This window comes from Sabethes cyaneus, chromosome 3, assembly GCF_943734655.1.
Source record: "Sabethes cyaneus chromosome 3, idSabCyanKW18_F2, whole genome shotgun sequence".
Taxonomy (NCBI): Eukaryota; Metazoa; Arthropoda; class Insecta; order Diptera; family Culicidae; genus Sabethes; species Sabethes cyaneus.
In genome coordinates, this window is record NC_071355.1 from 37,563,510 (window position 1) to 37,587,698 (window position 24,189).

General features: G+C 41.1%; 1 protein-coding gene across 2 annotated transcripts; it reads right to left on the minus strand.

The window, feature by feature from the left end:
* Window positions 1-11,580: 11,580 nt before the first annotated feature.
* Window positions 11,581-22,753, minus strand: LOC128743960 (protein maelstrom homolog). 2 transcript variants are annotated; one of them, XM_053840676.1, is made up of 5 exons: window positions 22,651-22,753; window positions 22,248-22,408; window positions 21,973-22,174; window positions 21,012-21,913; window positions 11,581-12,920 (listed from the first exon to the last, which is right to left on the minus strand). In XM_053840676.1, exons 2-5 carry the CDS (start codon window positions 22,389-22,391, stop codon window positions 12,270-12,272), a joined length of 1,899 nt encoding a protein of 632 aa, XP_053696651.1. In that variant the 5' UTR covers window positions 22,392-22,408; window positions 22,651-22,753; the 3' UTR covers window positions 11,581-12,269. The 2 variants fall into 2 exon arrangements, with proteins under 2 accessions (XP_053696651.1, XP_053696652.1); XM_053840677.1 differs by having other exon boundaries at window positions 22,248-22,420; window positions 22,651-22,735.
* Window positions 22,754-24,189: the final 1,436 nt, after the last annotated feature.

Sequence of the window (24,189 nt, forward strand, 5' to 3'; positions counted from 1 at the left end):
CATCTTAAGGAGGAAGCTGCGAGGATAGAGCTTATCATAAATTCTACCAAAACAAAGTATATGGTGGCTGGTAGACAGCGTGGTAGCCCTTCGGGTGTACTGTTGGAACTGCGGTGGTGTTAAGTAGTTAGATGGAGATACTTTTTAAGTGGCCGACGAATTTGTTTACCTTGGTACGTTGGTGACATGTGACAACATTGTGAGCCGTGAAGTAAAAAGGCGGATAGCGGCTGCCAACAGGGCCTTCTACGGATTACGTAGCCAGCTGAGGTCCCGTAGCTTACAAGTTACAACTCCGTACAAAACTCGCGCTCTATAAGACGCTAATTCTCCCGGTGGTACTCTACGGCCACGAAGCGTGGATGTTGAAAGAGAGCGACCGACGAGCTCTTGGCGTTTTCGAGCGTAAGAACCTGCGATCAATTCTTGGCGGCATATTAGACGAAGGGGTGTGGCGCAGGCGTATGAGTCATGAAATATAATACCAAGTATACAAAGATGCGGATATTGTGAAGCGATTAAAATACGGCAGGCTACAATGGGCTGATCACGTAGCAAGGATGCCGGATGAGAGTCCAGTGAAAACAATATTTAGCAGAGAACCTGACAGAGGCCGACGACTTTGAGGCAGACCACGTACCCGTTGGATGAGCGCTGTTGACGAGGACGCTAGAACAGCGGGTGCTACGGGCGACTGGAGAGCGGCAGCCCAAGACCGAGTAATGTGACGACTGCTTCTGAATTCGGCATGGATTCGATAAGGGGATTGTCGCCGAAAAACTACTGGTTCAAGCACGACAACCTCAAACAGTTTCGAGATCGAATTAGTCTTTTTTAACACGGTTTGTTTCTTTAATTACTCAACAACGGTGCAACTTAGAAACCATTTACAAACTACGTGACGAATGTCGGGCCGGTCCCAAATCTATTGAGAAGTAAATGAATGGTCCCTAAGTTGTCCCGTTCTTAATCATAAAAAAAACAAATCGTGTAAAAAAACTGCTTGGATGTATCTTTGTTTTTCCTGTGTACCTTTTTATACACAGAATACAGGAAACATGTATGCCGATTTCCATGCTTAAAGAAAAACGCCAGAGTTCACAGATAAGCTGAAATGATGACTCATTGGAGCGGCTAGAGCCTGGGTGCATTTTTTCAGGAAAATAGGTGGTATACCGTCCGGTCCAACGGATCGAGAAAGTTTCAACTTCACGGCAGCCGATTAACCATTACCATTACTTCATTGGCGGTGAGGTTATTCAACGAATGACCAACGAAAGGAACACACTCGATCGCTGTGGACTTCTGCAATTGTCAAACTTTCATCAGTAAATACATCACTAGAGAATTTCATCGAGAACAGTTCACAAACCGGCTCTAGGTTGCTCCCCGTTTTACCACCCTGGAACATAACCGAGGGTAGATTGTCACCTTTCCGTTGCTCGAAAATGAAGATCCGTTCGAAATCCAGATTAGGGGTAATATTTCTAAAAAGATTTAGGGAAAGCAATGAAATCCTATTCAAGTTCAAAATATACTTTATTATATTCAAGGATATATAAAAGAGCGATGAGGGGAGGATGCATACTACAGTCCTAAAAATCACCAATCTTAGAAGTATGTTCGGTAAGAAATGCCGGTAACACGTCGACCGCCATAAGTGAACATTTTGCTTACGACCGTCCGACCGGGCAGTGTGAATCCTGCTCACATAAGAGATTGCCAAAAGGAGAAACTAAAACAAAAAATCTGACTTTCTGCTCCCACTTCTATTTGCCACCTGGTTTACGTCCCCCTATTCTGATCCATCAATCCCAGGGATTTAGAAAAAAAATACGTGTAAACTGTTTAAACCGGTGATTGGACGATTCAGCGCTCACCCACAAACGAACGAAAACGGCCTAAGACTTGTCGACTGCGCCGCCTCCAAGAACATGGCCATACGTAGTACCTTCTTCCAGCATAACCTCTACCATCAGTACACCACCCAACCAGACAGATTCACAAATCGACCACGTTCTGATAGATGGTCGGTACTTTTCAGACATAATCGACGTCAGAACCTATCCGGGCGCTAACATTGATTCGTCAAAAACTATCTGTTGTCAACAACATACGATACCGGCACCCGCCACGGTATAATCTAGCGCGACTGAAGCAACCGGAGGTCGCCGAAAACTACGCATTATCTCTCGAAACCGCGCTGCCGGAAGAGGGTGAGCTGGATGAAGCCCCTCTTGAGGACTGTTGGAATGCCGTGAAAACAGCCATTAACAGCGTAGCGGAGAACGTCCTAGGCCGTGTAGCACCGAATCGGCGTAATGAATGGTTAGACGAGGAATGCCAGCAGATATTGGCTGAGAAGAACGCAGCGCGGGTACAAACGCTGCGTAGAGCTACCCGTCAGAATGTGAAGCGATACAAACAGAAGCGGAGGCAGCAAACCCGACTCTTCAAGGAGAAGAAGCGCCACCAAGTGGAGAAGGAGTGCGAAGAACTCGAACAGCTGTACCGCTTTTACTGCACACGGAAGTTCTATTAGAGACTCAACGGATCAGCACATCAGGCTTCGTGCCGCGGGCCGAAATGTGCAGAGATAAAAATGGAGGTATCTTGACTGACGACCGTGCGGCGATCGAAAGGTGGAATCAGCACTACGATGAACACCTGAATGGCGTGCAGGCGGAAGACCATGATACCGGAGGAAGTGTCCACATTGGTGTAGCAAGCAACGAAGATGTGCCACCGCCATCGATAAGGGAAGTTAAAGAAGCCATCCAGCGGCTGAAGAACAACAAAGCAGCGGGGAAGGATGGCCTTGGAGCGGAACTTATTAAAATGGGCCAGGACAAGTTGGCCGGCTGTCTGCATCAACTAGTTGTCAAGATTTGGGATACGGAACGACTACCGGAGGAGTGGAAAACCCCGTCTTATCTGCCCTATCTACAAGAAAGGTGAAAGCTGGATTGGGAGAACTACCGAGCAATCACTATCCTGAATGCCGCCTACAAAGTGCTGTCCCAAGTCATCTTTCATCGTCTATCGCCAATAGCCAATAGATTTGTGGGAAGTTACCAGGCCGGCCTCATGGAGGGTCGGTCTACAACGGACCAAATCTTCACCCTGCGGCAGATCCTCCAGAAGTGCCGCGAATTCCGAGTCCCCAAGCACCACCTATTCATCGATTTCAAAGCCGCATATGAGCTTACTAGACTTATCAGGGCTACGATGGATAGGATCCAGTGCTGTGTGAGAATCTCGGGTGAATTGTCGGACCCATTCGAATCTCGCAGGGGATTTGGTCTTTCCTGCCTGCTATTCAACATTGCGCTTGAAGATGTTATAAGGCGAGCGGCGCACAGTGGTCGGAAATTTAAAATTCTTGGCCAAAACCTCAAGATGATGAGATTCCATGTTTTCGGGCTGCTGATTTCAAAAATGGTATTGAAAATGTGAAATTCAAAATGGCTGACCCAAAATGGCGGCCTTTTTTGTTAAATTTTAAAGTTTTTGATGTAAATTTCATTTAAAGGTGACTTTCAGGTCGTTGAACTCAACAATAAAACTCAAAATGTAAAATGGCTGACCAATATGGCGGACACTTTTGTATTTATTAGTTCTTTTTAGTTTATATCTAGCTCAGCACGTTTTTTGGTCCCTTTTTCAAGAAACAAAATTGAATTAAATAACAAATCAAATTTAAAATCACCTTATTTACCCTATTAAAATCGCAAAATTCTATATTCTATTAGGTTATGCAACATTACTTTAAAAAATAATATTAATCGGAGTGATCATCGCTGCTACTTTCATCACCGTTGCCGATTTTATCGCTGTCAGTGTCCTTCAATGTTGTGTAGCGCAACAACGCGATTACAAGCAATCATTCTTCGACAAATATGTTCCATTATCTTCTCACTCGTATATTTCCTTGATGCTTTATATTCATGTTGCGCGATTCCCAAGCTCCAGAATTTGTGCGGACACTTTCCAATGTTCAATAATACGTCTTGCAGTATTTTCGTCATTAGAATTGCCCAACCCTGGTTTCGAGCGATCAATAAGCAAGTTTGAATGCTTATGAATGTTTGTATCTATAATTTCCATGTTTCGGCCGTTTTCTTTTCAACATTCTGAGCGTTCACTTAATTCGGCAAATAATAATGTGGCCCGTCTGCCTTAATTTCTCCTTTTGGAGACCCTGCTGCCAGTTACCCTCATCCATTTGTTAATTTGCAGAAGCTATAAAATGAATCATAAGAGTTATTATTAATAATCTGTCACATTAAGCACGATCAGGTGCTGTTAGAGTCAGTAGGATCGTTGAACTAGCCCCGTAATTGTCCTGTACTCGTAAAGTCTGTCGATAAAGTGTTAGATGTACAACCCTAGCGCAACAGTTACTGACAATAACAGATAGACACTCGTTGTGTTACACCTGAATAGGTTATAAACCATTGTGATGTATTTATTATATTCTTCTTCAATTAGCTACCTTTCAATAAACACGTGCTAAACTACGCTCTGCTATCTATTTTATTAGGTTATGAGCTCAGCACTTAGTCGGAAGAAAAATCCAACAGGAATATAAGTGCATTGCGTGACACGTGAAAATGAGTGAAGAAAAACTGTGGCTGTTCGACGGAATGAATTTCGGAAACTGGAAGTTTCGCATCGAGACGCTGATGGAGGATAAAAATTTGTTGGACTGTCTGGAGAAAGCGATTGCTGACGAGGAGTACGCGACGGATCTCCCGGAAGACACAGCGGCTGTCAAGGCAGAGAAGAAGAAGAAACTGGACGAGCGAATTGCTAGAGACCGGAAGTGCAAAAATTTGTTAATCCACCGAATAGGAGAGGATCAGCTGGATTACGTGAAGGACAAGCGAACGGCGAAAGAAGCGTGGGACGCTTTGAAGAACGCATTCGAGCGCGTTGGTATCGCCGGCAAGTTGTTCCTGAAGAAACGGTTCCAGCGGTTACGGTTGATCGAAGGCGAAAATGTCAAACCATTCCTGCTACAGTTCGAAAAAGTGCTACGTGAAATGAAGGCTGCCGGAGTGAAAATTGACGAGGAAGATGTCGTTTGCCAACTTTTGCTGGCGCTGCCGGAGTCTTATAACGCATTGATTACGGCTTTGGAAACCATCCAACAGGAGCAGCTAACTTTGGAATATGTCAAAAAGCGGCTAATGGACGAGTCAGTAAAACGGGCTAATCAAACGGATTCTGCAGAAGATAACGTAGGCGAAACGGCTTTTACTGGGAAGAAATCTGGACTGAAGTGTTTTGAATGCGGCCGATTTGGACACAAGCGAGTTGACTGTCCCGATTATCGATTGACGAGGGAGAAGGAACGCGAAACAAGTGTATGGCAAAAGAGAAAAATGAATCGAAAGTCTAAAGGTAACGCACACGCTACGTATGACAGTGACACTTTGTTTATTGCTACCACCACGGCTACCACGGGCGTGCGTGCATTCTCTACGTCAATTGAAACGTCAAGCAAGCGAATTGCATGGTTTTTAGATTCTGGTGCAACAGATCATATGGTCAAAGACAAATTTTTATTCGACGAGCTGCACCCACTGGAACGAAAAGTGTACATTTCTGTTGCCAAATCTGGACAAGCTATTGTGGCCAAGTTTGCAGGTACAATCCGTGTCGACATGCTGATCGATGGGAAAAGGCAACCATCGGTGGTAAAGGATGTTTTGTTCGTGCCTGAGTTGCAATGTAATTTATTTTCTGTTCGTCGGGTTGAAGACAGCGGCATGACCGTGAAGATTGCTGGAGGAAAAGTGACAATTCGGAAGGCTGAGCGGCTTGTTTGCGTCGGATACAGAAAAGGCCAATTGTATACCCTTGAAGTGTATTCTCGTGATGATACGGGATCAGCAGATGTTTGCGCCATGACAACGAAAATCGACAACTTCGATTTATGGCATCGAAGGTATGGCCATCTAGGAGAGGTTAATCTTCAGAATCTTTGGAAGCACGATATGATTGAGACGGCGGTGAAAATTCGTGAGTGGCCCGATCGATGTATATGTGAAGTGTGCCTGGCAGGTAAACAGACGAGACAACCGTTCAATGATGTTGTTGAGAGACGATCATCTCGCCCACTAGAACTCATCCATTCTGACGTATGTGGACCATTCACTCCGACTACGTGGAATAGGAAGCGTTTTTACGTATCGTTTATGGATGATTACAGCCATTTTACGATGGTCTATTTGCTTGAATCGAAAGATGAGGTGAAGGAAAAATTTGAACAGTATTGTGCACAGGCGACGTCATTCTTTGGCACAAAGGTATCGAGATTCAGGTGCGACAACGGTGGAGAGTATACCAGCAAATCGTTCAAAAAGTATTGCCACACTGAGGGAATCCGTATGGAGACTACTGTTCCATATAGTCCGCAACAGAACGGAGTTGCCGAGCGATTAAATCGCACTGTTGGATAAGTCTCGCTCCATGTTACTAGATGCTGGTTTACCGAAATCATTGTGGGGTGAAGCTGTGCTCACTGCTGCTTACATCCTGAATAGAAGCCCGACTGCTGCTCTAGAGGAAAGGAAAACCCCGTTCGAAATGTGGTACAATAAGAAACCTAACGTAGATAAGATGCGGGTATTTGGTTCAACCGCTTTCACATGGCTGCCACAACAGAAGCGTGGTAAATTGGATCCAAGAAGTGAGAAGAACGTTATGGTCGGATATGCTACCAATGGCTACAGGATTTGGAATCCTAGGAAGAAGACTACTTTTACATCTCGTGATGTTGTTTTCGACGAGAACAAGAAGGCAGTGCAGAATCAAGAACCGGTAAAGGCGATCTATGATTCTAACGAAGGTGAAATTGATCTGGAGGAGGACGATTTGTCCGCGCCGACTGGAGCAGCAGAAGCTGAACTATCCGAAAATAGTGATTCTGATGATACAGAATGGGACGAAGCTGCCGGTGCGCTCCATCCACAATCAGAAGTGAACAACTGCCCTGCAGAAATGTCCACGAGGCAAAGTGGACGGGAGCGCAGACTCCCCGGTTCTACTGGCAGTTCCCAGACGACAGACGCTGTAATGGCTTTTGCGTTGAATGCGGAAGCGTTCGTAGATGATCTTCCGTCAACAATCGATGGGCTGAGAAAGCGAGCAGACTGGGTTCAGTGGAAGGCGGCCATCGAGAGTGAGCTGGAATCGCTTCGGAAAAATGAGACATGGGAACTTGTACCCAAACCGGCAGGAAAACACCTTGTGGACTGCAAGTGGGTCTTCAAGATGAAGTACGACGATGCAGGAAATGTGGATCGCTACAAGGCCCGGCTAGTGGCAAAAGGCTACTCACAACGAAAAGGATTCGATTTCGACGAGACGTACGCACCCGTGGCCAGAATTACTACCGTTAGGGCGCTTCTGGCAGTGGCGAACAAGAAAGGATACCATACCCGATCAGGAGGGCATAACAAAATTATAACTGATCCTGTTATTTTTCGACCGATTTTTTGCTAACAACGGCTGTTATAATTTAGCTACTGCAAGTGGTTAAAATAACTCAAATTCTAACAAAACTGCTTAGCAGTGATAGCAAAAATATAACAAAGTTTGTTATGTTCTGAACAAAATTATATCAAAATTTGTTACCATATTTCTAACAAATTGTGTTATAATTTTGATAAAACTAAATCTTCTTTACCTCTGTCTACTATATCGACATTTTCCTGACCTATTGTCAAAAATAGTACAAGTATTTATCGGGAACATTTACAAATAGCAACAGAAAAAGATTTTCACACATTTTTTCAATTTCAAAAATCGCACCCTTTCAGTCGGAATTGAACTCATGACATACCGCACACGATGCCATCGTCTTAACCACTGTACCAGAACTACTCTTGAATATAGGTAGTTTAAATGCTCATATGATTTGACCGATAGCTTATTCTGTCAGTTGTCAGTTTTTGCTGTTCGAGCTGTCTATAAATAGATTTGGTACGAGACCATGATCAAGAAAAAAAAATCGAATACGTTTTATCAGTGTTGCCACACCGTTCTGACAGTGTTGCTCGAAGTGCTTTCAAATGTACCAGAAAATAAATTGAAGTGAACCTGGCCATTCAAACTTTTTTTTTAAATGAGTTTTATATTTCAGGTTTTGATTCTATAAATGTTATTGCTGATTTTGGTAGGAACCAACCACAGTAAAGATTAAAAACAATTATGAACCTAATTATTTTAGTGATGCGTGGAAGAAAATATGTCTCAATTATACGAGGTTTTGTTAGTAAAGGATTGGAGAAAACACTTGTTGCTTTTAAATTTTGTAAACAAGACGTAAACCGAGAAAAAAACTAAAACATTTTATTTTATCGTTAATTATTTTCATAATGTGTTTGCTCGATTACGTTTTGTTCCAAGCATCTACCAACAAAATAAAAGTTTGAGAGAACTGACTGAACATGAAATAGGACTTAGATTGCAATTGCCCTTGAAATTAGACACGAAATTTCATTTGAAATTGCATGTCAAATGGACATGGTATTGGATTTGATATTGGACCAAAATTTAAACTTGAAATGGGACATTAAATTCGACTTAAATTTAGAATTCAAATTGAATTCAAAATAAACATGAAATTTGACTTAAATTGGACTTGAAATTTTACTTGAAGTTAGGCTGGTATTGCATGTAAAATTTGGCTTGAAATCAGATTTGAAATTACACATAAAATTTGCGTTAAATTTTATAGAAAAGGTATGACACGTTCCCCATTGTGTGTCCCGGGCACATTAGTGATGATATGTAACATTTTTAGTAGTGGCCAAAGCCCTAATTCTCCTATATAACCCAATGAGTTATAACTATCAGAATCTGTTACAAACATGAAACTTTTGTTTTCACTTCCTGATCAGTTTATTTCCGATTTGTAACACAATGTGTTATAAATATCAGAATGTGTTATAAATTTGATGTTATCTTGTTATGCCCTCCTGATCGGGTATGCATCAGATGGATGTTCGGACTGCCTTCCTCAACGGCGTACTAAAAGAGGAAATATACATGCGACAACCTGAAGGTCTTGAAAGTGTCAGTTCGGATTTCGTTTGTCGTCTCAGGAAATCATTGTACGGTTTGAAGCAAGCCCCGAGAAGCTGGAATGACCAATTCCATCTATTCGTAACGAAGCTTGGATTTAAGCGGTCTAACGTGGATAGCTGTCTCTATCAAATGAACTGGCAGGGAGCTGTTATCTACATGCTTTTATATGTCGATGACATTATTATTGTCTCAGATCGAATCGATCTGGTAACCAAGTTGAAAAGACAACTATCAAAGCAATTTGAGATGTCTGATATGGGCGAGTTGAAACTCTTTCTTGGTTTGAAGGTGGATCGAGATTTCAGCGGAGGTACTGTAAAGATTAGCCAACCTAAATACATAACTGGTTTATTGGAAAGGTTCGGCATGACTGAATGCAAGCCAGTTGCGACTCCGTTGGAACCCAATTTAAAATTGGAAACTGAAAATCAACCGGAAACTACGAAGAAACCGTACAGGGAGCTTATCGGCTGTTTGACGTACCTGGCACTTGCGTCACGACCAGACATAAGCGTTGTTGTGAACTTCTTTAGTAAATTCCAATCGGCACCAACGAATGTTCATTGGAACCACCTGAAGCGTATACTACGGTATTTGAAAGGGACCGTAACTATGGGATTAATCTACGATAAGCGCAGTGAAGAACAACCACTAGTTGGCTACGCAGATGCTGACTGGGGCAACGACAAAGAAGATCGACGATCCGTTTCCGGAAATGTATTCCAGGTTTATGGAGCTACTGTCTCATGGATGACTCGGAAGCAACCAACTGTTTCACTCTCGTCGACTGAAGCGGAGTACATCTCTCTGAGTCAAGCTGCTTGTGATGCGATCTGGCTCAAAAATCTACTCATCGATCTTGGAGTCACGTTTCACAACCCTATACCATTATTCGAAGACAACCAATCTTGTATCCGCGTCGCAAAGGAGCCAAGGGATCATAAGCGGATGAAACACATCGACATCCGGTACAACTTTATACGGGAGAAGATTCAGGAGGGTCTCTTGAAAGTATTCTACCTACCTACGTCGGATCAACTTGCAGATATCTTTACAAAAGGACTGGCACGAGGAGCTTTCGAACACTTGCGGAACAAACTCGGATTATTGGGTTGAGCGGAGGTGTTAGATGTACAACCCTAGCGCAACCGTTACTGACAATAACAGATAGACACTCGTTGTGTTACACCTGAATAGGTTATAAACCATTGTAATGTATTTATTATATTCTTCTTCAATTAGCTACCTTTCAATAAACACGTGCTAAACTACGCTCTGCTATCTATTTTATTATAAAGAAGGGTAGTGTCTAAAGACGGTTATCCCCTAGGCTTTGCTCTGCACCATCAACGATTTATTTGTAAAGAACAGGATAATAGCAAAAAACAAGTTAAAAACTAGCACAGGTTGTTTGGAGCATCAAAAGCTCACACGTCCGATTTCACCTACAAGTGCGCGTCAACACTAAATCTCCATTTTCTCGTGGAGTTGCAAATAGTTGCAAAAAAGCTGCACACCCTTCGAACCGTCACAATCTGATGCTCACAAAAACATATAACATTCGACGGCACCTCGCGGCACAAAAAGTAAATACCAATTTCATTGCGCGCGCTAATTGAAAAAATTAGCATTTGCAAAGGAAACTTTAAGCGTTGTAAAAGTATATATATAACGAAAAAAACTGAATTCCCATATAACGCTAATGAACTTCATACCTTCAGAAACGTTATCCATTTTGGTTGATTGTTAGTTGATAATGCGATAACGAATCACATGCGTTATTGCCAAGAGCCACAAAACGTATGCAAGCCGCACTAGCGAAGAGTCTCTCATACACTGACGTTTGAAAGTACGCCATACCACAAATCTACATTATCGATAGTTGATATTACAGGATATGATAAAATGACTTATTCTACGTGTAATTATGTCAGAATATGTCATGGATGATAACTTTCGATTTTGAAGGTTTTGGCCAGGTTTTTAAGGTTTCCAACCACTGTGCGGCGATCGAAATGCAGGGCACGATTTTCAATAAATCCAGTCAATTTATCTGCTTTGCTGACGACGTGGATGCTGTCGGCAGAACATTTGAGGCGATGGAAGACACCAGACTAAAACGCGAAGCGAATTTTCTGAAAACGATATTGGAATTTTGAATTTCATTCAAAATTGATTCTACTTCAAATTTATTCAAGCATATATTAAAATTCAGGGTCCTATTTGAAATGAATAATAACTATCAAATTTGTTATGAAGTGGAATTTAAAAAAGTAAAGACGTTCATCTAACGGCATCAAATTCATAAGAGACGACAGGCTAGGCGAGTTGGTCTTGGCAAATGCTACATTAAATAAAGTTACATTTAATCTATCAGGCGTACCGAAATTAACCGTAGTTGTGTGCGTTCCGTTACCAGAAGCTATCAAGGGTATGTTGGGTATGTTCAATCGAAAAGAAAAACGACCTGCTATTGCTGTTCTGGCGGCGTATGCCGCTTTATTGTAACGGATTAAAACTGCGTCATTTATCAAGTACTAGCACGACTGACGTTTTACACAATGCACTTACAATTTTTAGATATCAAACTTTTTCACAATTTCTTTTCGGTTCTTTCTAAAACTAGATTCTGCTTTCTATTATTATTACAATTATTCTGTCTGAGACACATGCACGGTCACTGAAGGTATTTTTTACCGTTGAATTTATCAATTGTGGAGCATATCTTTCAAATTTTATCAATTTACTGTGTGGGATTAAGTAGAAATTCACTTAAACATGAAGCGTAAATGTTAGCAGATTGAATCATGTAAGTATATATTTTGTAGAAATTAACACCTAATGACCTAAAGATATATTTAAAAATTTAATAATTCTTCTTCAAAAATTGGTGGTCACAATATTACCAATTGTGAATTCGTAATTTGTTAGAATTTAAAAAAAATGAATATGAAAATGAAGATTACTGAGTTAAAACAAACGAAAAAGGTACAGCAAAACAAAACCCACTGACAAAATAAAAACTTTGGAAACTTAATGTACAATTAGAACTTGCCTTATAAAATCAGGAATTGTTTTCCCTTACTAGAGAATCCAAAACATGCACGTAGCAGGTAAAATTAGCAGTCCCGGATGCCTGGCCGGTTGTCAATAATTTCATACTTTATATCTTACTTGCTAAGCTGACCACGCCCGGCGCTGCGGACCGCTCCCAGCTCTGGGAAATCGCTGGAGGAAAATCCCCTAATGCCGCTCGGGGGAGATCGAGACGCCGCAGTGGCGGCTGCATATAGCGAACCTCGACCGTACCCTCCGACGGCCCGGTGTGGGTCAACCGATCGCGATGACCGAGAGCCCAGATCATCGGAATCAGAATCCGTAGAGGACTTTTCCCGTTTGACACGATACGAATAGTCAGCGCTGCTGCGGCTGCTTTCGCTGCGGTAGCGTTCGATAGAATCGCGACGGCGCTCGTCGGAATCTCGGCGACGCCGATCGCCGGAATCGCGACGGCGTTCAACGGAATCGCGGCGACGAGAGTCGTATTCGCGGTTACGATCGCGTTCACGTTCGCGATCACGCTCTCGGTTTCGCTCGCGTTCGCGCTCACGATCACGCTCTCGTTCTCGCTCTCGATCACGTTCACGATCGCGCTCACGGTCTCGATCGTACCGGCTGCTGTCTCGGTCACGGTCACGGTCATGTCGGTCGTATGAAGATCCCCATGCGCTTTTGGAGTCTTTGCGGCTGCTGCTAGAATAGCTACTTGAAGAATCGTATTTCTTCATTGAGTCACTGAGCGAGGGGTACTCATCTTTAATCTGCAAATAGAGAATAAAAAAGTACTGTGAGTTTTGTAGCTATTACTAAAATTGTAGAACAAATAACTATTATTATGTAGACCATACGTTAAACATAGAATTGTTACGTTTGCAAGCTTAGGTTGAAAACATTTTTGATTAAAAACTTTCTTTAAAGCAGCAGTGAGCCGAATCGGATGTCCCTATAACAGTCATAGCCCGCATTTATTTCTAACCATTACAACAGATCATAAGAAAATGAAAAATATTTAACCTTAACTAAGTATCAAACCCCAGCACAGCATTTCTACCGACAAGCAATGAGCTCCACAACATATTCAAGGCATCACAATCACAACTAATCCACGAGATATCTCAGTCATTAACAAACACACACAACGAATACACGACGACTGGCTTGTTAGACCAGTGTCGTATCTCGACACCATCTGAGGCTCGTTCATTGCCTTGGAGCATTTTTAAAATTATACAGATTTGGATCGAATGGTCTCAGAATTTCATGATTTTTTGCCCTGGCGTAGTCAATGGACTTATAAATACCTAAAGGAAAACAATTAAAACAACTCTTCAAGAAACATTTTTTAATTTCCTCAAATATCGCGTATTTGAAAATTTAAATATCATGAATTGAGCATGTCAATTAATTTGCTCAGCAATTCAAAAAACTAGATGTAAGCAAAAAAATTAAACCAAATTTGTCACGTTAATTGAAATCTTCGAAGGAAAACTCATGTTCTATTTCATGGAAATTTCTGGGAGAAACTCCGATGTGAACGTATTCTTCATTAACAAATCGTCTGATGCTTAAAATCCTTGGGTTGAGTGAGGCCCTTTGACCGGTTATTGGCGAACACAAGACATCGTCGGGGTAAATCTTGCTCCAATCCGGCATACGAGGTGAAAATGCTACTCGAGAATGAGGAGTTGGATTTCTACTGAGCCCAGAGGCACATGCGGCCCTGATGAAGTGAAAACCGATAAACAAATGAATAAACGTGACCAGAGTTAGAAACCTTACAGTAACCTAGCGTTATGTGCTAACAGATGTTACCGACCTGCAGGAGAAAGAGAGATTCTACTGTCAGCTGCATAGTGTGGTGGAGAGAATCCCGAAGAGGGACATTCAAATTCACTTGGTCGACTTCAACGCGCCGCCATGGCTTAGGAGACATGAGCGAAAACAAGGAGCTGTTTACAGAATTTTGTGGTAATAACAACATGGGCATTGGTGGTGCTCTTTTCCCATAGACCAGCACATAAAGCAAAGTGTGTGTCCCGCGATGGCCGAACAGAAAACAAAATTGAACACATCTGCCAATAGCCGAAAGTGGAGAAGGGGCCTTCTTGAAGTAAGCAACTAGCGCAGTGCAGGATACGCAGTGAAACACGCGCGTGCGTCTCACGTGTCCAACGATGGGAACAGAAAGTTGGGTGACGTTGAAAACCTGATTTGTCCAACCGAATATTTCGATTTTTTAACACAATTTGAGAAAATATTAGTTCCTCTAATAAAAATTTATGACTTAACGATGAATTAAGCAAAGCAACTTCGTTCTATTTTTTGAAACTTGACCATCGAGCAACTTGCAGCTTGCTCTTATTCAGAACAACTTTGGGTTTGCGGTTCTAGCAACTCTATTGCTCCCAGTCGAGTTTTAAACATATGACGAATGGTTTGTTAGACTAATTGGTACCTCGAGCTTAACGTAAGAAAATAATACGATGCAATTAGGTATTTCGGCAAAAAATACAAGAGCAACATGTGAAAAGGGCCTATGTGCAAATGAGGGATTCTCTTTGTGGCTCCTCTCTTGTGTTTATCACGGCGACATGAAAGCATTCCAATGCAATTTTTCGTTACCAATAGCTAGTAAGTAATGAAAGCAACCGTTTCATGCAGAATTAATCCGTTCAAGTGCATTTGCATCGCCGTGATAAGCGGAAGAGAGGAGACACGAAGAGAACATAGGCCATAGGCCATTTTCACTTGTTGCTCTTGAAATGGTCTTCCCTTCGAAAATGAATTAAACGTAGGGTTTCACTAGTGATGAACATCAAAAGCGGAACCAAATTAAAGTTAGGGTCCGGTTTATTCAGGTTAAATGTCGTAGAGATTTTTAAAAGTCAGATCTTAGTTCGGGTTGGTTCGTCTCCGTTCCAGTTACAGTCTAAAATCGGCGCGGAAATACTAATCTAATCTAATCTCACACTAACGCAGCCAATTCTTGAAAGCATCCTGGAAAATGACGATTACTTGAATCAATCATTTTTCTTGTGAACGGCCAGGCCAACTGCGCGGCAAGTACCGCAGAGAGAATTTCAAGGAATCAAGAGGAACCAGAAATAATACCTGATTCCATTAAACTCCTTAAAATCTAAGGGATGGAAGAAAGAACTAATGGCATTTAGACCAGAAGCCAGGCTGCAATTGGCCAAGGATATAGTGCCTTATTTCGATCTCTTGCTACAGGCCTTACAGTCTAATATCGGCGCGGAAGTACGCAATTATCTGGATGAATCTATTCCTTTTGGGCAAACGCGAAAGTATTGAGCAAAAAGGTGCCAGATACTTGAAATGTTATCCTTGCGAAGCCATTGCTGTTTTACTTACTTCGCGGAAAGTCCATGACTTCAATTGCAATTCCCTGACATTACCTGGGTTTTCCATGATTTTCCAGGTAATCGACACTCTGTGTTTCTCATCGTTATGGATGAGATATTAGTTGGGGCGATTCACAGTAGACCAAATCGAGGATTGCCATGGAATTCAAAAAAGTAAAGTGAGCGAATAGCAAAGCTTGAAAAATTGTACAATGGATATAAGTTTTTAATGCAGCACGAACCGTCCCGTCTCTAGGTTGCTAGAGGAGAAGGAGCAGAAGAAAGAGAGCAGTCTTAAACCCATTGAAGAGGTTAACAACTTTCTGCCGGTAGTAGACAGACAACCTTCAATTGCTGAAACAATCAAAGATACAGGATGATCGTTGAGTGACCGACGCTCCTGTTATATTATATTTAATAGTTTCGCCGCAAAAGCTGATGTCCGCCTATTTTTGAAGCCGTCCCACTGTGCGTCGGCCGCTGAAAATTTAGATTCGACAAATCGACCAACCGTGTATCTCTTCAAGTAGTGCAGGCAGGTCACGGTTCACAGGCCCGCGCCAATTTCTGCGAAAATAAGGAGTTGGCTTCTGTTGCTGTTGGCTGCGGATCACACCTTCAATAACGATGCTAAATAAACAGTCCAAAGGACAAAGGGCAATTCGTAAGGACTCAGCCGCGTTAGTTGGCCCGGGTAACCGATCTTGTGCACTAATTGCCACAGCTTCAAGGAATCCACAGGAATCCAAGGCAATATAAACCGTGGCCATGTTGTACTCCCGACAACTCGGGAGGAATTATCTGAGCGTGAAAATTTGCCCCATAGTAGCACGGGCACCCGTAAAGCTCGCCTGGTACTGCCCTACGATATTTCTTGCTATTGTTGAAAGACGCCGTATCAAAATTTGGGAGCACGTTATGTTCAGTCGGTAGGTTTGAGCGCACAGTTATTGGTACTAGGTAATGATTCAGGATGTATGCGCATCCCTTAGGGAACGCATAATGATGATTTTTGAGAAAAACCGGCCGTCGATGAGAATTTGATAGATTAGGCTCAATACCCGTTGATCAGGTAATCCCAAGGTGGGTTTGTGGATAGCTACGCTTGGAAAAAAGTGCTTCCGATCACTAGGCATCGAAAAGCTGTTAAGTTCTCGTTCGTGTCGGTGTGCAGGCAATAGACTTGACCACCGGTCTAACATTGCTTCAACTGTCGGACGTCTCGTCGTCGGGTCTACAGTTGTTTAAACAGTTGAAAGTATGCTACATATACAGTACTGAAAATGTAAAATTGGGCATCGAAATATTTATGAAGACGAGATAAACTATGTTTTTAGAGAGACCGACAAAGCAGGACTTTAAAAACATTTGCACTTTAATTTCTTTAGTAAAGCAGAATTTCATTTTGAAAATTAGGATTTTCCGCTGTAAGCCAGTACATCAGAACAACGCCTGTGAAAATAAGACATATCCTGGTAAATGAGTGCGTGTGGTCACCCATTAGTTATCATAAATATTACAAGAATTACACTTTTATCCTACTAGCTTTAATCTTAATCCGATACCTAACTGATGCTTCTTCGAAGAATGAACAACACTGCATGGAATCAAGGCATACTATGTGCATGTAATAGCAAAATCGAAAAAAGAAGCATGTCATAAAGAATTAAAATGACATTTGCTCATGGGAAACACGCAAAGCTTGCATCTGAACTTAAATTGCAAATGATTATCACACGGTTTCAATTAACTATTTCGATAATCACAGTGATCAAATTTTGTCGACAAACCGTTTAACATGAAAAGAGCTCCGAGCTGGTCGAGAATAGAAAATGTCACGGCTTATATATATTTTAGTCGTGAGAAAATGTTGCAACCACTTTTCTCCGTAATTCCGCGTGAAATACACGTACTGCTTCATGTCGACTATGTATTGCTGATTACTAAACATACTGATCCTAGTCAAACTCGGTTTCTTGGGAGAGACGTTAATGCAGTTACCTAATGAACCGATGGCATAGGGTTTGCCATTGATCCAAATAAATCAAATCACATTCACATCTGTAACATAGCACGCCGAAAAAAGAGCAGAGCAATCAAAATTAATCACGTACCAATCCCTCGTGTTCGTAAAATCAAAATACTGGGAGTACCTAATAATAGATTAAAAACTTAATTTTCTACATTTTTCAAAGTTTAAAATATGCTGCTCTAATCGACTAAATATCCTCCAGATTCTCAGCTCCAAACTCAAACGCAGCGCACGATCTGCTTTACTTAAAGTAGGAGCAACATCACTTATAACATCTAAATTTTGGTTTTAATTTTCAAAAGGTCGTATAATCAACTCTTTTGCACGGGATATGCGACCTTTTTAAAAACTAAAGCCAGAATTGCTCTTTGCGATTGCTTGGGTATCACAAGCATGAACATCGACGCAATAGGGTGTTTGCAGAGTGCATATGTATTGGTGATCTGTTGGGCAGACAAAAGTGACAGCTCCATATAAAACACAAGGGCTGGGAAGAGCAAAATTTTTTAAATGATTTATTTTCTTCATTTAAAAAAGAAATTACAAATTGCTTCATACATATGGCAAGGTAATATATCTGTTTACTAAATAAAAAAATTATTTTCAACAAATAAGCTAAGACGCGGTAGCAATGATCAAAAATGTAACTTTGACCTAGGTTAGCGGGATAAAACTAAACAAATATTAAAAGCCAGCAGTTGCTTTCGGCTAAGAAAGCAATTTATTATGCTAAAACCAATTTTATATTCCGTTACTTTCAACTTGGCCTATGCCGTATACTGCTTCATAAAAACAGTATATTTGGGACACCGATTTAACGTGAATTCACCGAAACCCAAGTTACCAACAGTCAGCATATATTTCAGGGAACATTTGTCGGTAACTTTAACTATTAATTGCTTTAAAATGATGAATAATTTCCGAAAAAATGATAATTCTATCCAGCACGTTTTTGCTGCATCTAATAGGAAAATATGCAATGTGTGCCCAACAGATGTCTTCCATGTGTGTGTAGCAAAAGCCCTATGGAAAGATTACCGCTCTACTGGAGCATTTTGGATGAGCTCAGTCGTATCCATTATGGCCGACACTGGTTGTCTACATTTTCGAATGGTATTGATTCAACGCTTAGCACAATTGGCAAGTCGTCTGTCGGAGAAAAAACAGAATGTCACTAATCTTCCAGTAATCAATCGCGCAACTACACTTTTTTAAAAGACATCACCGGATATATGCTCCCTCATTCAAGCTGCATTGAACGACTAAGTGATCGCAAATGGTACGAGAAAGCACCACGAGTTGACAATACGCTAAGAAACAAAACCGGCACTAGTTGTATTGTTGTACCGAAATTTCTGGAATTCAAAATATATAAGTACCCATCACATAAACTTAATTTATACTGATAGTTCAAAGGACGGTTGTGAAACAGGAGTCGGAATCGTATCTGAAACAGAAGCGACATGTTATGCCCAATCGGGCGCATGCAGCGTTTTCTCGGCTGAAGCATTTGTTTTATGGAAAGCCGCTGAATGAGAAAAAGAAGATAGTCCAACTTTACTGCCCATGGATGCATAGTTGACGTAACGACCAGCACCATGATTGCTGAGAAAACGCATTTTTATCGTGAAAAACGTTTAAAGCCGTATAATCTTTTTCAATCGAATAATCTGTCAATTTAGTAAAGTTTATTAATCAAAACAGGACTGATGGGGTTTTATGATTCATTCCTCATTTATTGTGTTTAAAAAATGCGAACGCCAGTTTATGCGAATAAACAGACTGTTTTTTTGAACGATTATTCACATAACTTGGCGTAAAGCTACAAAAACAAATAGGTTGCTATGCTGATTGATTATGCGGAAGAATAACGTCAACCATTAGCATTACGTGAAACCAGAGCAGAGTAACTCAATTTTCCTAAATTTCTCTAATATTTTCGAACAAACATATGTTGTTTGAGTATTGGGCATGTGAACAACATAGTTAAGAGTGCGTGGGACCAAAAAAGTACATTTTGGTTTTTACGTCAACTATGCATCCATGGGCAGTTTAGTGCTCATTGATTCTGCCACCTGTATCGATGCTATTCATGGAGGTCGTTCCAAACATCCGTGGATCCAAAAACTGGAAAATGCTGCTGTAATGCACAATATTACATACTGCTGGATAGCAGGTTATGCGGAGATAAGTGGTAACGAGCAAGCCGACGTATTCGCCCACTTGGGACGAAAAAAAGTGCCGATGATTATCCCAGTGGGTGCGAAACCCAGTACAACGAAGTACATTGACAGGAAGAACGCATCAGATCAACGAGTTCTTACTAGAGTCCGCATAAGTCACAAACGTCTCATTCGCCTATATTTACTCAATCACGACGCCCGTCCAAGATGTAAGGCTGGTGGGGTTTTACTAATGCCAGGAATACGCAGACATCCGTTTAAAAGAACCATATGGAGGGCATTACAATCGAAGAGCGTAAAAGAAAAAAACATTGCTTAATTTTCTGATTGACGCAAAATTTTACAACCAAATGTAATGGAGGATGTAAAAGCAGCGGAACAGTCTACTGTAAAATTGCTGAAAGGACACTCTGGAAGAGTGATTGAGTGTCAGTAATATAGGTAAGTTACAGATAGCACACATTACAACCCCAATGCGATTATTGCAGTTACTTAGTTGATCTTATTTACCTAGGTAATGCCTAAAAAAACTAACGGTTACGATTTCTGTTAATTCGTTGATTTGAGAACGAAAATACCTGTCACCGAGGCAGAGAAAACTGACGGCAAAGACGATCTGTATCTAACGAATAGTGGAAACAAGTGGAGCCGAGCAGTTGTTTCCTGGTATAGTTTCCTTTGGCTGGTGCATGTTCTTGGCGCCCAAGAAAATAGTTTCGAAGGGATTTTTTGATTTCTTTTTAATGATCTATTCCTAAATATCATCCAAAATGGCAAGCAGTAGATAATCGATTCATCTCGTTTAAAACCAATCAAAGCACTTCTGACTGATTGCTGCTTTTGCCACTGTAACATACTGCCTCAATTAGGTGGTATATTTTATTTGTTCAACAAACTTAAATATTTTCAAAAAAAATAAAAAAAGGTAATAAAAATGTGCGCTATTTTTTAATGCACAATTGCTTCGGAAGTTCGAGGTCAGCCCAATTTCGAGCGCGATTCGGGTAATAAGAAGCCTTCGGCATCTTGAACTTCCCCGTATTCGGTAAAACTGGACCATAGTATCGACACAAATAGTTGTTACCTCGACTGTACGGTGTCGAGCGCTGTTGCAAAAAAAGAAAAAGGAAACATAAGATTGGTCTCACATTTAAACCCACAACAGCAACATTTAGAAAAAAAAATCCATATTAACAAGACAGACACACTTAACGAAGATAGGTAGGTGAAGTAACATTTAGACTGTAAAACGATTGCTAGAACACATGCACTTACCTTGACTCTGCGATCCTGGTCGTAATAGCCGGAGGAAGATGACGATCCCGGTTTCGGTATTACTCGGCCGCGAGAATCCAGCGAATCGTAGTGTCCCTTGCTTAGTTTTTGCAATTTCGGGTTCGTCAAATGAGTCACTTCCGATGAGGAAACGAAGGAACAGTTATCAAACTGAGCACTTATGAATGAACTAGAGTCTGCAAGCGTGTTAGACAACAACGCCGTATCGGCGTTCTTCGGTAAATGACGGCCTGGTTTCATTTCAATGCTAAGATCAAGGCAGCAGCTATCGGAAATAATAAACGCCCAACGGACGCATTTTGACAGCGGGCAATATTTACCGTTGCCCAACTCTTCGTGTCTCTCACAAGCTATATCTTTTGTGTACTCGTACACATCTTTCTGAATAATGGCCTGTGCAATGTGAACTGACGGGAATGTCTTGATGTCCAAACCGAAACTTTCGGTTGCTAGTTTCAAATGGTAAAACAACTCCGACAGAGGACACACAAGCAAGGTGTTGGCATCCATGGCCCCCTGCTCTAGTATTCCCTTCAAAATATTCTCCACCATCTTCATGTCAGTCGAATCGGTAAAAAGTGGTGGCATTTTCTCCTGTTGAGACAGAAAACTAAACAACTTAAGAATGATTTCATCATTATCCGTTTCTCCCTCTGCATCTGGCGGAATAGCAAGCTGATGGTCGCTTTCCGAATGCAGCTTAGCATCGTAAGCCATACCCAGTGGAAGCTTTCCCGGGTTGATTAACATATGCAGCTTATCCATGACACCATCTTTAAGACTGTAGCGAACCACTCCCATTTCGGCCGGAATATAAGTTCCGCCTGACGTGACGCAAAAGTAGGCAAATGAGATGAAATAAAATTCTTGTTTCTCAAGAGCTAGAAAGTACTTCAAATTAATTTCGATGAAAACAAAGCACAAATGGAGTAAAACTTACCATTGTTGGCAACAGCTGTTTCTAGCATAGTGGTGATCGTATTCCGTATCAAATCCACCTTTTGCAGTTTAGCTTTTTGTTCCGCCTCTACCATCGACAGTGGTACACCTTGTGATGTGTATTTTTCGCCATTATCCCGGAGCCATTCTCTGTGTTCGCGAGCCATTTTTTGGTAGGGCTCTCTTTCCTGCTCCGACAATGCCTGCCATAGCACAACAAAAACTAAATTATTTACCACCGTAACGGTTGAGTATGCTGCGTAATTTGTCACTTACATTCCAGTGGGGTGATGCTTTTAGCTGGACCTCGTGGTGACCACCACGAAAGACATGTCCTTCGGCTTCCTTCTTCTTCTTGAACTCCATCATAAAAAAGTAGTACGGCCCTTTTGGCTGCCGTTTGTTTTTTCGAGGTGCCATCCTCAATTTATGTTAGTCTAAAAATAAAACTAATATTAAACTATCAGCAGGATCTGCAGTGATGCTGTTAATGCGACGAAAGGAATATTACAGAACAAAGATGTCTGCCCATTCTCTTCCGTTTTCTTTAGCCACAAATATCTTGAATTTTTCTTGAATTACTTGCCGCTGTGGACATTTTAACTTGTAAACCAACCTATCAGGAGATTTACAAAAGTTTCCAAGATTAAACGTTAGCATTAAAGCAAATATTTCTTACCTATTCTACTCGGATCAGCCAAGCAAAACGATACGATGCATGCAAAAATGTAAATTCACAATCACAACTCCGGCACTATCACGACTGTACATGAGAATGAACACTGAAGCGAAAAGAAAGGCGCCTCCGTTGTGACGGTTGTGACAAAACATGAATTTTCGAAAATTCCTGAGATTTCTGACAATGTACTCTCGACTTCACTGTGGCAGCGTCCTGAACAGTTGTCTCGCTTTGCGACGTAGGGTAATCGACCAATTTTGGACCTCATGCGGAGCTACCCACACTCTTAAATGAGTCTACCTGTAAATTGGTCGGACTTTTTAAAATTTGGTTGAAACCTTTTTATTATTATTTTTTTTATAGAAAGCTTGATTGAAACCGAGATTGAAACTACTCCAAATGCCCTTAAAGTGTACAAACTCAAATTTTAAATAAAAAATTCAACCAATTTTGGCTACTTGCTACCGATAATAGAATTCCCAATCTGCAAACATTTTTGTTGAATAGTAGCTTATTCAATCGTTGTATAGCTAATTAGCGGATAACAGGCGCTTTATAAGCTGATACACAATGAAATGTTTTTTGGGTTATTCTCTGTGACAACTGTGGCACTTTTAAGTTCCTGCTATCAATTTTTTGGTTGAAACAAATACTCAAAATCTGAGTATTTGAGCATTTTGAGTTGTTTTAATCAAATTTAGCTAAATCCAACCAACATACAGGTAAACTTATTTAAGAATGGAAGTATGACTTCAGGCTGGTCAAACGCTTTTAAAGCTGACCTTTGTTTGGATTATGGTTTGCTATTGGAAATGAAAACCCTTTTTCAGCTCGTCAACATCTCAATCTAGTGATTTTATCAAACTTTGGGTTTATCCAAAAACATTCCATCAAGAAGACTGGCATCTATTCCTTGCGCCCATGTTGTCAATTGCAAGGAAAATTTTCCAATCAATAAGTGCGCAATCGCTCATAAAAGTTCTATTTTAGCTTAAATCGTTTCGGTCGCTTCGGCGCACTTATTGCTTGGAAGATAACGAAAAAGTGCGCCGAAAATACCGAAACGATTTAATGCAAAATAGCACTTTTATGAGCGATATCGCACTTTGGATGGTACAATTTTCCTTGCAATTGACAATACAACGCAACAGCGCATGGGCATAAGCTCGCTGCCTTGGACACCCTGGAAACTAATAGCAAATTTGTTTATTCAATCTGGGTTGGAACCGGATGAATTTTATCTGTCAGATTGGAGCAAATGAACACAAAAAATTCATCCAGTTTCAACCCGGATTGAATTAACAAATTCGCTATAAGTTTGGTGCATACAAGCTAAAATACGAAGAGAGGTGTTCCCGCTCAGTACATGAAATAATTCAAAATTTTAATTCATTACATTAAGGCGTTAATTAGTTTTATGTTAGATCAGTAGGTAGGATATACTTTATTAATTCTAACAAACAAAAATGTTTCGACATTGAAAAATTTTGGGTTAATTAAACAAATAAAGTCAACGGAAAAAGCAAGATGTAAAGCAAT

Bases quoted from the DNA above. Each gene is read 5' to 3' on its own strand.
- LOC128743960 (XM_053840676.1), bottom strand. From the start codon at position 22,391: ATGGCACCTCGAAAAAACAAACGGCAGCCAAAAGGGCCGTACTACTTT. The intron at 22,175-22,247 runs GTAAGTGACAAA...GTGCTATGGCAG, and splicing joins AAGCATCACCCCACTGGAAT to GCATTGTCGGAGCAGGAAAG. The intron at 12,921-21,011 runs GTAAGTGCATGT...CTCTATTTGCAG, and splicing joins ACCAGGATCGCAGAGTCAAG to ATTAAAGATGAGTACCCCTC.